The sequence below is a fragment of the Mesocricetus auratus genome, unplaced genomic scaffold, assembly GCF_017639785.1.
Source record: "Mesocricetus auratus isolate SY011 unplaced genomic scaffold, BCM_Maur_2.0 Super-Scaffold_100027, whole genome shotgun sequence".
Taxonomy (NCBI): domain Eukaryota; kingdom Metazoa; phylum Chordata; class Mammalia; order Rodentia; family Cricetidae; genus Mesocricetus; species Mesocricetus auratus.
The window spans coordinates 1,565,061-1,580,169 of record NW_024429208.1 but is presented as its reverse complement, the minus strand read 5'-3'; the positions used below and the strand labels follow the sequence as shown (position 1 = coordinate 1,580,169).

At 54.8% G+C, this 15,109-nt stretch overlaps 1 protein-coding gene across 2 annotated transcripts; it reads left to right on the top strand.

Moving 5' to 3' along the window:
- Positions 1-6,876: 6,876 nt before the first annotated feature.
- On the top strand, positions 6,877-11,361 carry Cdsn (corneodesmosin). Of its 2 annotated transcripts, XM_040732385.1 has the most exons (3): positions 6,877-7,024; positions 9,387-9,614; positions 9,657-11,361. In XM_040732385.1, exons 1-3 carry the CDS (start codon positions 6,940-6,942, stop codon positions 10,889-10,891), a joined length of 1,548 nt encoding a protein of 515 aa, XP_040588319.1. In that variant the 5' UTR covers positions 6,877-6,939; the 3' UTR covers positions 10,892-11,361. The 2 variants fall into 2 exon arrangements, with proteins under 2 accessions (XP_040588319.1, XP_021079496.1); XM_021223837.2 differs by having other exon boundaries at positions 9,387-11,361.
- Positions 11,362-15,109: the final 3,748 nt, after the last annotated feature.

Here is a 15,109-nt window from a genome sequence, read left to right as displayed (position 1 = left end):
GAAAAGTCGTGGGATGCCCTTCCTGAGGAGACGGCAGGTGACAAAAGCAGGTTGGACTCAGGAGGGAGGCAGGCATCGTGGGAGCACCCTGGAGAAGCAGAGGACAGAGCACAGGGTGACGTCCCAGCCGGGAGTGGGTATCGTGCTGATGCTCTGGACTTAGGCTTGTGACTCCAGAGGGAAATTCTCCCTCTGGCTGAGCCACTGAGAACCTGGAGACCCGACAGTGAGGATGTTTGGATCCTGGTGTCCCAGGACTGGCTTTGTTCCCTGGGGTGGGGGTGGGGGTGGTTGTGCAGCCCTGAGGGTGGTCCCTCCAGCAACAGTCTTTCCCCCATTACGGTTCCGCTCACCCGGTGTGCTAGCCGACTCCCCCCCCGGGGAGAGCACCCCAGCAGAGCCGGGAGGAGACAGGGATTCCACACCTGGGCTAGAAGTCTCTCTCCACACCAGTTCTTCCAGCCTCCCTGGAGGCTGTGAAACCGCGTGCAGACTGTATATGACCGTCTCTCTCTGTGTCTGTCCTGGCTGGGGAGGGAATTGGATCCCCAATTCCGGGTACCAAGCACCAATGGGCACAACGGAAAGAATGACTGTTTAATAGGCATGCTAATTGCCAGGCAGTGAGCACAGGGCTCCCTGGCACTTGTTCTACAAAGCAGACAAGACAAAAACATTTTGTTATCCCGAGAGCTAATCACACCCTCTTTTCAAGAGGAGTGGTGGCTAAATTAGATGGCACTTAAACAGGGCCATGTATTGAGCTCAGGGAATGTGACTGTCCTTCCGGTGACTCTGTGCTGCTTTTCGGGGGAGAGGGGTGCCAGGGGACAATGGTCCCGGTGCAGGTCACCTGGTGTGTGTGGGATCCCCACTCACCAATTCTTTCTCCTTAGGGGTTCAAACTTGAAGATGCGCCTGGCTCTGACCCAGTCCTCACCGGGCTCCCTGAGTCCCCTGGAGGGGTCGGTGGGCAGCTAAGCAGGGAAGGATAGGCACGGGCAGCGTGAGAAATGGGGGCTGGGCTCACAGGACAGTCTTGGAGGGGACGGACGGACGGTAGGAGCTGAGGAGCAGAAGTGGGGTAGATTTGACAACAGCTCACTGCACAGAACCTCCTGAGAGAGGGGCACAGGATAGACCTCCTGAGGGAGGAGCACAGGATAGACCTCCTGAGGGAGGAGCACAGGATAGACCTCCTGAGGAAGGAGCATAGGATAGACCTCCTGAGGAAGGAGCATAGGATAGACCCTCTCAGAGTGTGACTCCCAGCCAGGGACAACATGTTACACAGGCTGGAGCCCCTGGGGATTACTACAGTGGACACTGCCCTACCCCAGCCCAGCGTCTGACTATTGCATGGCCCAGGGGAAAGCCTGTACTTCCTCATCGCAGCCATGGGAGCATTGCTGTGTTAGCAGGGGTGGGGGGTTGGGGGTGGAGGGTGGGGGAGTCCAGCCAGTCTGGCCAATTAGTGAGCTCCAGGCGACTGAGAGACCTTGACTCAAAAAAATTTTTAAAGGTGATGAAGACACTCAGTGTAGACATCTGGCTTCTATGTGCACATGTATGAACACACCCACATGAACATGTATATAACACATGTGTGCACTCACACACCATACATGCACACACCACACATACATCACACCACACACACCACATACATACATACACCACATACATACACACACACACCACATACATATACACACACCACACACACACACCACACACACCACATACATACACACACACACCACACATACATCACACCACACACCACACATACATCACACCACACACCACACACATACATCACACACCACACACACATACATCACACTACACACACATACATCACACTATACACACCATACACACCACACACAAACACACACACACACCACATACATACACACACACCACACATACATCACACACACACCACACACACACACACCATATCACCATGTGCCTCCCAAGGCTGTGTGCTGGGAACTCAGGGACACGCGTGTGTCATGCACTGTCACCGAGTCAGAGGTCCAAGGGGAACCTTCCCTGTTAGGAAGCCTAGACAACACGTTGCAGGGTTGGTCTGTGCGCGGACAGAAAGAAGAAGGCTGGCTGTAGGCCACGGGGCAGAAACTGCGCGTGCTGGCAGAGGGGTGGGGGGGAGGACTGAGAAGAGATGAAGACCCTAGGAGTCATTTTCCTGTCGCGGTGGGGGAGGGGGAGGGGCTAGCCTGGTAGGAACTCTACATGCAGACAAATCCTGTCCCCTTTGTGCTCTTGGCCGTGAGAGCCACCGGGTAAAGACTGGTGACTCAGGGCCAGCCATCCACACTACAGGAAAAACAGCTCGGAGGACATGCCCAGTGGGAGTGGGCCAGGAGTGTCTGTCACCTTCTACTCTCGGGAGAGGAAGGTATGTGACTAGAGATGAATCCGCCTGGGCCGATGGGCGATGGAGAAAGAGTGGGCAGAGGAGGGCCGGCTCTGACAGGAACTCGGGAGAGAAGGGAGGAGCCCGTGGGCAGCCTCGGATGAGCCGTACACGGATGAGCCCCTCGGTCTCCCCTCTTTGTCCGTTTCCTTCTCCCCAGGGTAAACCCCACGCTCACTAAGACCCCCTCTGTGGGATTCTTACTCTAGGATTTCTGCCATTCGGCCCCGGGCTGGCGGCGGACGGCCAGTGAAGGGGCTACCTCACCTCAGCCTCCTCTTTGGCCACATCTCCCTGCGGCCAGGGCTGCTGGGCGTTGGTGGTGCACTCGGGAGGCAGAGGCAGGCGGATCTCTGTGAGTTCGAGGCCAGCCTGGTCTACAATAGCGAGTTCCAGGACAGACTCCAAAGCTACAGAGAAACCCTGCCTTGAAAAACCAAAAAAAAAAAAAAAAAAAAAAAAGAAAAGAAAAGAAAAGAAAAAAAGAGTTAAGAAGAATTCTCCCACTCTTCTTGTTTGCTGTTTTTCCACGCAGGGTTTGTCTGCGTAGCCTCGGCTGTCCTGGAACTCCCGCTGTGGACCAGGCTGGCCTCGAAGTTCTCCCGTTCTTGTGACGACCTGGACTTCCTGCCTGTCAAATGCCCATGCTTTGAACTTGGGTTTCCTTTGGGGGAGGGGTTGCTCCCTCTCACCCACAGTTCTGGCCCTGCCGGTGTATCACACTGGGCACCCACTCTCTGACGTAGAGCCCGGCTCTCCCACGGCCGCAGAGAGCAGCCTCCCCAGGTCACCTGGGCTATGGGGTCATCCGCCAACGCCCCTCGTCTCCACTCCTGAGCTGGTAGGTTGAAAGGTTAACGGTGACCCTGAGAGACGTGGCTCAGTGTAGCAGCCCCTGTGTGTCCGCAGGGGGTACAATCCAAGAGCCTAATGATGCCTGAGGTAGTACCAGATCCTCTCTGAGCTGTAGCGCATCCTGCATCCACAGACTGTGATGTTTAACTCGTGAGCTAGACGCAGTAAGAGATGAACAGTAAAGCAGGACAGTCGTAACGATATATAACACATCCAAAGTTACATACAAGTAACTGGAGCTTCCATGTGGGTGCTGGGAATCTAACCCCGGGGTCCTCTGGAAGAGCAGCCAGTGCTCTTAACCGCTGGGCCATCTCGCCGGGGCCCCTCCCTTGCATTAATCTTCAGGTCGTGGAGGGAAAGTAGGTTACGGGGAACAGGCAGTGTTTCCATGAGAACGGATGGATTGGAGCCCCTAGGTCCCAGATGTGGGCAGGGCAGCGGGGGAAGGGGAGAGGGTGGACGGAGAAGACAGGAGGAGAGAGGCCAGGTGAGGAACGTGACCGTGTGGGTGGCTGGAAGCTGGCAGGAGGCCCAGAGAGACTGTGTGCCTCCTCCGGCCTGGCCGTCTTGGCCAAGGTCTGACAGCAGCAGGGAGGAATGTGGAGAAGAAACAGGACGGACAGAGGATGCCTACCCGGGTTCTCCGGGGAAGTGATACTGGAAAGAGTTCTGTTTTTCTCCCCACCCATCTGGGGATGCCCACACATCAGACAGACCACAAAGGCTCCTTTCCCTTGTCCCTGCTACTCTTAGGCCCTGTCTCAGCCCCACTCCTAGCTGGGGCCTGAGAGTCTAGGGAGGGGCTGGGAAGACACCACAGGTTCCACTATTCTGTCCTCGGCATGAGGACTTGGGGGTGAATGTTTGGCTGGCCTTTCCAAAGAGAATTCGTAGGTGAGAGCGACTGGGAACCCAGGCCACTGAGCCACCTTCCGGGGACCACACCCTGGTCCCATTTAATTTACAAACCTTTGACCTTTACAAATTGACCTTTACAAACCTTTTTTTAAAAAAGATTTTATTTATTTATTATGAATACAACATCCTGCCTCTATGTATGTCTGCGCACCAGGAGAGGGCACCAGATCTCATTACGGATGGTTGTGAGCCACCATGTGGTTGCTGGGAATTGAACTCAGGACCTCTCAAAGAGCAGTCAGTGCTCTTAACCTTTGAGCCATCTCTCCAGCCCCCCTTTACAAACCTTTGAAAGCAGGCAATACTTAAAACTATCCCGGGGGGCTGGAGAGATGTCTCAGCAGTCAAGAGCACTCACTGCTCTTCTAGAGGACCTGGGTTTGAGTCCCGGCACCTGCCACAGAGGCCAACAACCCATCTGTAGCTCCAGTTCTAGGGGGATCAGATTGCTCTCTTCTGGCCTCTTCGGGAACTGCACGCATGGTAAGTTGCACTTACACACACATGTAGGCCAAACACACATACATGTAAAATTAAAACAAGAAAACAGTACAGAAGTAGGCTGGAGAGACGGCTCAGCATTTGAGAGCGCTGGCTGCTCTTCTAGAGGTCCTGAGTTCAGTTCCCAGCACCACACGGTGGCTCCCAACCATCTACAGTGGGATCTGATGTCCTCTTCGGGCATAATGTCATACATACAGGTAGAGCACTCATATACATCAAATAAATATTTTTTAAAAAAAGTACAGAAACAGCCGGGCGTTGGTGGTGCACGCCTTTAGTCCCAGCACTGGGGAGGCAGAGGCAGGAGGATCTCTGTGAGTTCGAGGCCAGCCTGGTCTACAGAACAAGTTCCAGGACAGCCTCCAAAACAATACAGAGAAACCCTGTCTTGAAAAAAACAAAAACAAACAAACAAAAAAGTACAGAAACAGTCCCAGTAGAAAGAGAAGTAACTTGGTGCCACATCACGGTTGACCAACAGCCCAACGTGTACAAGACCCAGCACACCCGTCTCCCACTTTAGAGGGTAAAGAGAGAAACGGAAGTTTAGAGAGGGTTGGTAAATTGGTCAAAGCCCCAGGATTAGGCAGGACTTAAAGCCCTGGCATCTCAGTTCCAAAGCCACGGTTGCTTGGCTGTCCCGGCCTCAAGGCTCATCTCAGGGCTTGCGCTCCGGTCACTGCTGTCCGCAGGGCTCCCTGGACCTTCTCTCTTCCCAGCTCCTCTGGGCACCAGCAGGAAGTGAAGGACTAGATGGTGGCCGGCCGCAGCAGCACATGGTTGCTGAGACTTAATTAAAACTTAGATAAAACAAACGAAACCCAAAAAAACAAAACCTCAGTGGGTTATGCCAGTGCTGTTTTGAGCGTTTGTAGCCTGGGGCAGAGCCGGGAGTCTCAGAGCTGGCACGGGCAGCATTCACTATCACAAGGGCCAGAACTCAGGGCAGGGGCAGGGAGAAAGAAGGGACCAACCCCAGGGCTCCAGGGACAGAGATGCCCTTGTGAAGAAGTTTGGGTGAGGGGAGGAGGAGGGACGGAGTGAGGACAAGCTCACTTAGCCCTTCCTCCTGATACTGATACTCCCACAACACCAGTGAGCAACTGGCTGGGGCGGAGCCCCGGGCTGTAGCAGGAGGCGGGAGCTTAGTGCAGGAGAAACCACCTCCCTCTTGGCGGGTCCCAGGTTCTGACCCTCCTTCCTGCAGGGTACCCAGGAGCTGGCTGGCCCTCCTAATCCTACTCAGGACAAACCTCGGATGCATTTCTGTTTGTCCATCCAGGCCAAGGGGCAGGCTAATGGGCCGCCTGGCCACCACCTTCCCAATTAGCCTCGTTGACCTCTTGCTCATCCTCCCGAGTCTGGGTCACTACCGTGGGACAGGGACTGTGAGTGGCCCGCCCATGAGTCACTGAGGCCCAGCTATGACAGGGGTCCCAACCCAGGCCTCTCCCTCGCCCAAGCTCTGGTAACCACTGTCCCACCCAACCCCCACCCCCACCGCCCACCGTCCCAAAAGGACCCCCAGGTTTTCAGTACGTGGATGTCGTCTCTGAGAAGGGAAAAGGGCTTGCTGGCCGATGGGCAGGCAGGCTGGCGCTCCGGCAGTGGCTCGAAGGGTGAGCCGAATGGGGGCAGATCTCCAGATCTGAAGCGGGGGGGGGGGGACGGGGATGGGGACGGGGGATGGGGGGACACGGGACTGGGTGATGGGATCCCAAGGGAAAACAAGCAGGTAGGCCTACAGTGTGAGCCCCAGAAGAGCTGCCCTGCATCGGGGAGGGCGAGCGGGGGATGAGCAGGAGCAGGGTGCTTCTTGGGGTCAGGGAGGGAAAGCTAAAGATACCCGCTCTCCTCCCCGTGGAGGGACGCTGGGAGGATGGGACTTGGGCAGACAGGGAGGGAAGAGCAGGGTGGCTGGGTCCCTGGGTACCTGGTTCTAGTTAGGCAACGAGGAGCTAGGGAAGGCCAGCCAGGGTAGGGGCTAGTGCCCGGCGGCCTCAGGTCCCCTGCAGCCACCACCGTTTGCTGAGTAGGACACATGTGACACCCGATTGCTTCAGTCTCTCCTGCCACGCCAATTTCCCTCAGGCAGCCCCACTCTCCACCCCTCCTCCTCCCCACAGTGACTCCTGCCCAGGGAATGTCCAGCCCTGGCATAAAGGTCCCGGTGTCCATGGGCTTCTGTCAGTCAGGAGGCTGCACCGTGCACAATGATCTCCTCTCGGGCACCCGAGATGGGGCGTGTGGGAGGGCACGGGCTGATGGCGTTGCTGATGGCCAGTCTCATTCTTCCAGGTAGGAGTCTGGGGCCTTGGGAGAGGGACCGTGTGGGACACAAGGCCCCAGGTTGGAGAGGCTGGGGGCATCCAGAGCCTGCAGCACAGGGTCCAGGAGAGGGGCACAGGTTGGGCCCCGGAATCTGACCTTTCTGTCTGGGACTGCTTCCCATCCTTGGCACTGCACAGCAAATTCCTCTTGCTTTGCTCTGCGGTGGGTGGCTGAGCAGGCAGGTGCTCTGCCTCCGAGCCATCCCCTAAGTCCTGTGTAAATGTTCTGAGCTTGTTAGAAGTGGTGTTAATATCATCTAGTCCCAGTCTCTGTATCAAATTAAATAACGCACGTGGCGACACAGCCCCTCTAGAAGACACAATCTGGCTATTTTACAGAAATAACAATCGCTACCATTTTCAGAGCCACGTTTTACAATCATTGCCGATGCATTAATTAACTTGCGTTTATTTATTTATTTTTACTGAGGCGCTTGGAGCTAAGCCCCAGGCCTCATGCATGTTCGCTTGCTAAGTGATCTACTGCATCCTTGGCACTCTTGAGTTTTTTGTTTTGTTTTGTTTTTGTTTTGATAAGGTCTTGCTTTGTAGCACAGCCTAGCCTCAAACTGAAGTCTCCTGACAGCTAGGATGGCAGGTGTGTGTGTGCGCGTGTGTGTGCGCGAGCGCGTGCGTGCAATTACAGGCATGCACCACTTAGAGCCTTGTTAAATGCAAGACTGCAGCTAGCACTTTAAATACGTTAGCGTTTCGATAACTATGTATGCTAGATTTGCTAGCCCCACTCTGCTCCTTGGGGCCCGGTCCAGGAGGCCTGAGCAGACCGGAAACTGGCTTCAGATGGCAGTTAGAAGAAGCAGGACGTCCAGGATTCCGAGCCCAGACTGGGCAGCTGGTGTCCTGTGTGGAGGGGTGAAGGGACGGTGGCAGGGAGGGTTTGTTGTGGGATGCACCAGGGCTTTTCTTTTTGAGATGAAGTTGGGGACGCTGGGGCAGGTGATTCCGACTGGCCGCGCGCCCCCCCCACCCCGCTCCAGCATTGACCGTAACCTGCACTGTCTAGCTCGCTGTTTTTGGACACACGGCCCACAGAGATGCTATTATATGGCCTTCCTGGTGGCTCCGTGGGCGCGGCCCACTTTGCCTCTCTGATTACGTAAACCAGAGAAGGCTGGCCGCTTGCTGATGCGCGGCTCCGGAGGAGCTGGGCTGAGCAGAAGACGCTGAGGCGAGAGGGCTGTGTGGACCGACTGAGGCGAGGGGACACGGGGTTAGGAGCCGAGGGTCCCTCGGTGGAGGAGAGCGGTGGGATCAGGACTGAAGACGGTACACGCGGTTGGAGGCGGATGTGGGGCAGACCGGGGTCAGCAGGTGCATGTAAAGGCTGGGTGGGGAGTTTGATAATGGCCGTGGGGAGGAGGGTTTCATGCCTTGTCCCTGGGCTGGGACAGCAGCCGCAGGGGTGGTTCAGGGTGCGGTGCCCTGTCACACTGGTACCGGCAGGTTCTGAAGCAACAGGTGAGTGCCCCCACGTCCTGGCCCCCACCCAGGGTGGCCGGCATGGCCAGAGCTGGGACAGGAAACGGGGACTCTTCTAATCCACCCTTGCCCAGTCCGGGCTCCTCACTAGGGAGCTGGCGATGGAGTATGGGCGATGGAGTGCGCTCCTCTTCTGTAAGCCGGCTCCGATGCACTAGCTTTCCCTTTTCGTATGTTTCCCTCCTGTCTCAGCCACCCTCCCCCCCTCCCCCCAACCCCGTTTTGATGGGGGTGGGGTCAAATCTATGTCCTTGTGCGTACTAAGCCAACATTCTGCCAGTCCCCGCTTTGCCTTTTTTTTTTTTTTTTTTTTTTTTTCGAGACAGGGTTTCTCTGTATTGTTTTGGAGGCTGTCCTGGAACTCACTCTGTAGACCAGGCTGGCCTCGAACTCACAGAGATCTGCCTGCCTCTGCCTCCCGAGTGCTGGGATTAAAGGCGTGCGCCGCCAGCGCCCGGTCCCACTTTGCCTTTTATGTTTGGTTCTGTGGTCTGCTGACCCTAACCCCAGAGTTTCTGCCTCCTCACCCCCTCATGCTTCTGACCTAATCGTTCTGACCCCGCTATCTGAAGGGTACTCCTTCAATGCCTACCCCTTCAGAGTTTTAGCATCCGTTTCTCTTGAAGACGTTTGACCTCCTCACCGCTAGAACAAGGAAACCGCCCCGATTTCTTCGCAGACAGCAACAGCCGGTTCTTCCTTTCCCTGCCTCTGGTCTACCTGGTTTCCTCTTTGGAGACACGGGGAAGATGGCCGGGAGGGGATTTAATGGGGTGGCGGAGCGAGCCCCTGTTCCAATCTAGTCCTTACAGACCACTGCTCTTTCTCAGGAATCTTGGCTAAGAGCATCGGGACCCTCTCGGACCCCTGTAAGGACCCCACCAGGATCACCTCCCCCAGTGACCCTTGTCTCATTGGAAAGACCGGCTCCAGCAGCATCAGCGGCCATGGTGGATCCAGCAGCTCCCAGGGAGGATCTTCAAAATCTCTGATATTTAAACCAGGAACAGGGTCTTCCCAGATATCCTATTCCTCTGGGTCTGGCTCCTTCCAGTCAGGAAGCAGCGGCTCTCAGTCGGGAGGCAGCGGATATCAGTCAGGAAGCAGCGGCTCTCAGTCGGGAGGCAGCGGATATCAGTCAGGAAGCAGCGGCTCTCAGTCGGGAAGCAGCAGCTCCAGATGGGTAAGCAGCAGCTCTCAGTCAGGAAGCAGCAGATATCAGTCGGGAAGCAGCAGCTCTCAGTCTGGAAGCTCGGGAAGCAGCCGGGAGGGACCAGGAAATGGCTCTGCCCTGCCAACCGATGACAACTCTTCCCGCCAGACATCAGGCACCTTCCAGTCAGGAGGCTCTTACTCTTCCCACAGCTCTGTGGTGTCCAGCAGCGTCTCCAACCACCCTCCCTGTAGCTCCAACGTGCCCGACTCTCCCTGCAGTGGGGGTCCCGTCATCACACACTCGGGGCCCTACATCTCTAACTCCCACACCGTATCGGGTGGGCAGAGGCCTGTAGTGGTGGTGGTGGAGCAACATGGCTCCGGTGGCCCTGGAGGGTTTCAAGGCATGCCCTGTAGCAACGGCGGCCCCTCGGGCAAGGTCTGTCCTCCCATCACCTCTGTCCAGAAACCCTACGGTGGGTACGAGGTGGTGGGTGGCTCTGCGGACAGTTACCTAGCCCCAGGAATGACCTACAGTGGGGGCAAAATCTACCCCGTGGGCTACTTCACCAAGGACAACCCTGTCAGGGGCTCCCCAGGGGCACCCTCCTTTGCAGCTGGGCCCCCAGTCTCTGAGGGCAAGTACTTCTCCAGCAATCCCATCATCCCCAGCTACAGCTCTTCCAGTTCCAAAGCCTACCCATCCTCTGGCAACGTGTTCCAGCCCGTGGGTAATGGCGGGGTCCAGCCCTGTGGCAGCGGCTCTAAGGGGCCTTGCTCTGGTTCGAGAATTCAGATCACTTCCAGCAGTACTTCCTTCCAGCCCTGCGGCGGGGCTAACCAGGGGCCCTGCTCGCCTCCTGGCCCCGGCTCCGTCTCCATCGGTGGAGGAAGCTCCTCCCTCTCCACTGGCAAAATTGTCCTCCAGCCCTGCGGCAGCAAGTCTGTCTCTTCCGGCTACCCCTGCCTTTCTCCTTCCTCCTCCACAATGAATGGAGGTCTGAACGGCTCTCCGCAGCGTGTCCCTACCGTGATCGCCAAGCCCTGCGGCCTCAACAGCCCTGGGAGGATGCCCTGCCGTTCCATCCGGCACATTCTGGCTCGAGTGAAGCCTCTGGGCCCCCAGTTAGCAGATCCTCAAGTCTTTCTGCCGCAGGGACAGCCGCTTGACAAGCCTTAAGTCACCCACGCCGACTGGAAGACATTCAGGGGTTTCCTGCCCTCCTCCCGGGAGGCTGTTGTCACTTTTGCTCTGCGTCTGCAATGGTGGACTTTTCTCCGGGTGCTTCCGTCCCGTTCCGCTGTGGTTACCCTCTCTGCGTGATCAACCGTCTTAAAACTCACTTATTCGGGCTCTTGATGCCCGGACGTGTCCACCGAGCCTCTGCGCATCTGCCAAATAAGGCGGAATCTGGTCCACCCCCGCGCAATTCTCACCGACCTCTCTACCACCCATCACGACTAACCCAGCCCACCAGACCCATTTCCAACACACCGGGGCCACCCCTGCTGTCCATCTCAGCCCCTGTACGGTCACCACAGGTGTCTCCCTGCGCGTGTGGACCCCAGGGCATCGGTAGAGCCTGGCACAGACTCCTGGCTCTCTGGGGATCCTGGACAGGGCTCAATAAACTTGGTGAACTTTGTGCAGACTTTTTGCATTCTTGGAGTCCTAAATCTCCTCCTTAAATACCTGGGTAGTACACCTCCTATGCCTCTAGAGGGCCCACGCCCCCCATTTCTATTCCTAATTTGGCTTAGTGTTTTGTGTCCTACACCTCCTCCCACGGAGAAGGAAAACAATAAACATTGATTGAACTGTCGGTGCAGTTGCCCGGTGTCAAGGGAGTCTTCCTCTCCACGTCTCACTTCTCAGCCCCAAGAAATCTGTTCCCACTCACACCGGAGGTCCCCCACCCCCACCTCCCTCCCTCCCATCCAAAAAGCCCTCACTATCTTCTTCTCCTCCCCCCCCCCCAGGCTTCTCCATTAGTGTGCCTCACTTCTAAACCCCGTCCTCTGTGGGAGTCCCTAAAGTCGATCTTGAGTTTCTGGGACGCTGGACCAGCCCAGGCAGATTCCTGGAGACTGAGCAGGAGTGCGGGTGTTTCTGGGAGCCGAGGGCGGGGAGAGTAAGACAACATGCCAGCGTGATGCAGGGCACCAAGCCTGGTGACTCACTGGCCTACTTAACACGGTTCTGTGACGGACAGAGCCAACAGTGTCCTCTCTGCCTCTTCACCCCCGAGTCTGCTCTGGTGAGAGAGCTGTGGCAGACGCTAGCCCAGGGAGGACAGATGGGTGTGGGTGTGTCCCTCATTCCATGCACAAGGCTCTCCAAGCTTTTGAGAGGGAACCTACTGCTGCCCTAATCTCGGACCCACTCCCCTCCTTTTAGGAAGGAGAGAGCAGGGTGCTGAGTCCACAGAGGCTGAACTTCAAGTGCAGAACCACCGGGTTCCCAATGAACCAACAACAGACGCCCCGGGGAGGAGCTAAGCCAGCCTTTCGGGGTCCTCCAGGACAAAGCAGGCTCCCAGGCAGTCCTGTTTCTGTCATTGCAGAGGAGTCATCATTGGTCCAGGGGCTGGAGAGATGGTTCAGTGGTTAAGGGCACTGACTCCTCTTCCAGAGGATCAAGGTTCAAATCCTAGTACCTGCATGGCATCTAACAACTGTGTGTAACTCCAAGATTAGACACTCTCACACAGACTCACCTGCAGGCAAAACACCAATGCACATAAAATAAAAGTGAAACAAACAAAAAAAACTGAACTTAAAAAAAATAAGTCATTGGTCTAGACAGTGGCAGGGATTAATCACAGACCTCAGAGGCGCCAAGGATGAACCACAGGAGAAACTGACATTTAAAGGGGACTCCTTGCCGGGCGTTGGTGGTGCACACATGCCTTTACTTTAGTCCTAGCACTTAGGAGGCAGAGGCAGGCAGATCTCTGTGAGTTCAGATCTCTGAGAGTTCGAGGCCAACCTGGTCTACAGAGCAAGTGCCAAGATAGGCTCCAAAGCACTATTGTCTCGAAAAAACATTAAATAAATAAAAAATAAAGGGCACTCCTCTAGTCTCTGGTGTGAACCATGTTAAAAATTTGGACAAAACAGACACTTGGAGGCAGAGGCAGGTGCATTTTTCTGAGTTCAAGGCCAGTTAGAGCTACAAAGTGAGGTTCTGTCTCGAAACAACAAAACAAAGAAACAAAAAACCCCACAAAGCAAAGTTAGTGTATGTATGTCACCCCAGAACAGGGCACCAAACTCTTAAGGTCCCCCTAGTGGCCAGGTCAGGAGAGAGCTTGTTTCTCTCCAAGGCTGGTGTGGTGGGCAGGGGTGGGGCTAGAGAGAGCAGACAAAGTGTCTCCTCAGGCAGTGGGGACACAGGGGCACCTGCCTGACAGCTTTCTAGAGCAAGCCCAGAGAACAAACAACGCTAACGGCCAGCAAGATGGCTCAGTGGGAAAATGTGCTTGCCCTGCAAGGCTGCTAGCCTGAATCTGACGTCCAGAACGTACGTAAAAATAAGAAGAGAAGCAACTCCACCAACTCCACGTGCGTACCGTGACACACGCAACCCACATATACATCATACATGTACATAATAAAGGTTTTAAAAATTAAAAAGGCAACTAAATGATTTTTATCAACTGTGTTAATTTTATCAACTAACTGTGCCTGGTGGCATAGGCCTGTAATCCCAGCTATTCGGAAACCTGAAGCAGGAAAACGACAAGTTTGAGGCCAGCTTGGTATACAGAGTGAGCTCAAGGCTTAGTCAGAATTTATCTCACAAAGTGGAAAGGGGAGTGGGGTGTAGCTTTGCCGGGCAATTGTGAGGACTTGGGTTCAATTTCTACTAGTATTTCAAAAACAATAAAACCCTTTTTATTATAAAAGTTCCTAACATATGTATATATTATTTTTATTTTTGAGACAAGATTTGATGTAGCTCAGCCTGTCCTCGAACCCGCTATGAAATCAAGTGCCCTGGCTAGTTTCATGTCAATTTGACACAAGTTAGAGGCATCAGAGAAGAGGGAGCCTTAACTGAGAAAATGCATCCATAGATCAGGTCGGATGCAGGCCTCTAAGGCATTTTCTTAATTGATGGTCGATAGAGGAGGGCCCAGGTCATCGTGGGTAGTTCCATCCCTGAGCTGGTGTCCTGGGTTCTGTAAGAAAGCAGGCTGAGCAAGGCATGGGGAGCAAGCCAGTAAGCAGCTCCCCTCATGGCCTCTGCATCAGCTCCTGACTCAGGTTCCTGTCCTGTGTGTGTTCCTGTCCTGACTTCCTCAGGTAATGAACAGTGCTTTGGAAGTGTGTGAGCCAAATAAACCCTGTCTCCCCCAAATTAACCCTGTCTCCCCCAAGTTAACCCTGTCTCCCCCAAGTTAACCCTGTCTCTCCCAAGTTAACCCTGTCTCCCCCAAGTTAACCCTGTCTCTCCCAAGTTAACCCTGTCTCTCCCAAGTTAACCCTGTCTCCCCCAAATTAGCCCTGTCTCCCCCAAGTTTCTTTGGTCACAGTGTTTCATCACAGCAGTAGAAACCAAGGATGGCCTTGAACTCCTAATCTGCTGCCTCTACCTCCTGTGTTGAGAGTACAGGTAGAGTTTTATGCGGAGTGGGAATGGGATTCAGGGCACCTGGCATGGCAACCAGGCACTCTGGCAATGGAGCCCCACCCCCAGCCCCCACCCCCAGCCCCTCAAATATATTTAGTTCACTTTCTGTTGCTATAATAAAGCACCTGAGACCTGTAAATGGGTAACAACAGAGGTCAGTTTAGCCCATAGGTCTCTGTTTCTTTTCTATGTCTTCTTTTTTTAGCTCAGTTTTCAAAGTTCGAGGGCATGACTTCGGCACTGAAGTCTGTTCTGAGCATCATGGAGCGACTGAATGAGAGGAAATGTCACATGGCAGGGTAGGAAGCCAGAGGGGGCTTGGACTTACTGTCGGATTATCATCATCATCATCGTCATCGTCATCGTTGTCATCATAATTTTATGGGTCTTTAAAAAGATTTTATCTATTGTGTACAACGTTCTGCCTGCATGTATGCCTGCAGGTCAGAAGAGGGCGCCAGATCTCATGACAGATGGTTGTGAGCCACCGTGTGGTTGCCAGGAATTGAACTCAGGACCTCTGGAAGAGCAGCCAGTGCTCTTAACCACTGAGCTATCTCTCCAGCCCCTCATTTTATAGTTTTGTTTCGGTTTTTTGTTTGTTTGTTTCTTTTCTTTTTTTCAGACAGTGTCTCTATGTAGCCCTGGCTATCCTGAAACTTACTGTATAGACCAGGCTGACCTCAAACTCACAGAGATTCACCTGCCTCTGCCTGGGGGTGGGGTGCTGGGATCAAAGGTGTGAGCTATCGTGCCTGGCTG

Bases quoted from the DNA above. Each gene is read 5' to 3' on its own strand.
- Cdsn (XM_021223837.2), top strand. From the start codon at position 6,940: ATGATCTCCTCTCGGGCACCCGAGATGGGGCGTGTGGGAGGGCACGGG. The intron at 7,025-9,386 runs GTAGGAGTCTGG...GCTCTTTCTCAG, and splicing joins GGCCAGTCTCATTCTTCCAG to GAATCTTGGCTAAGAGCATC.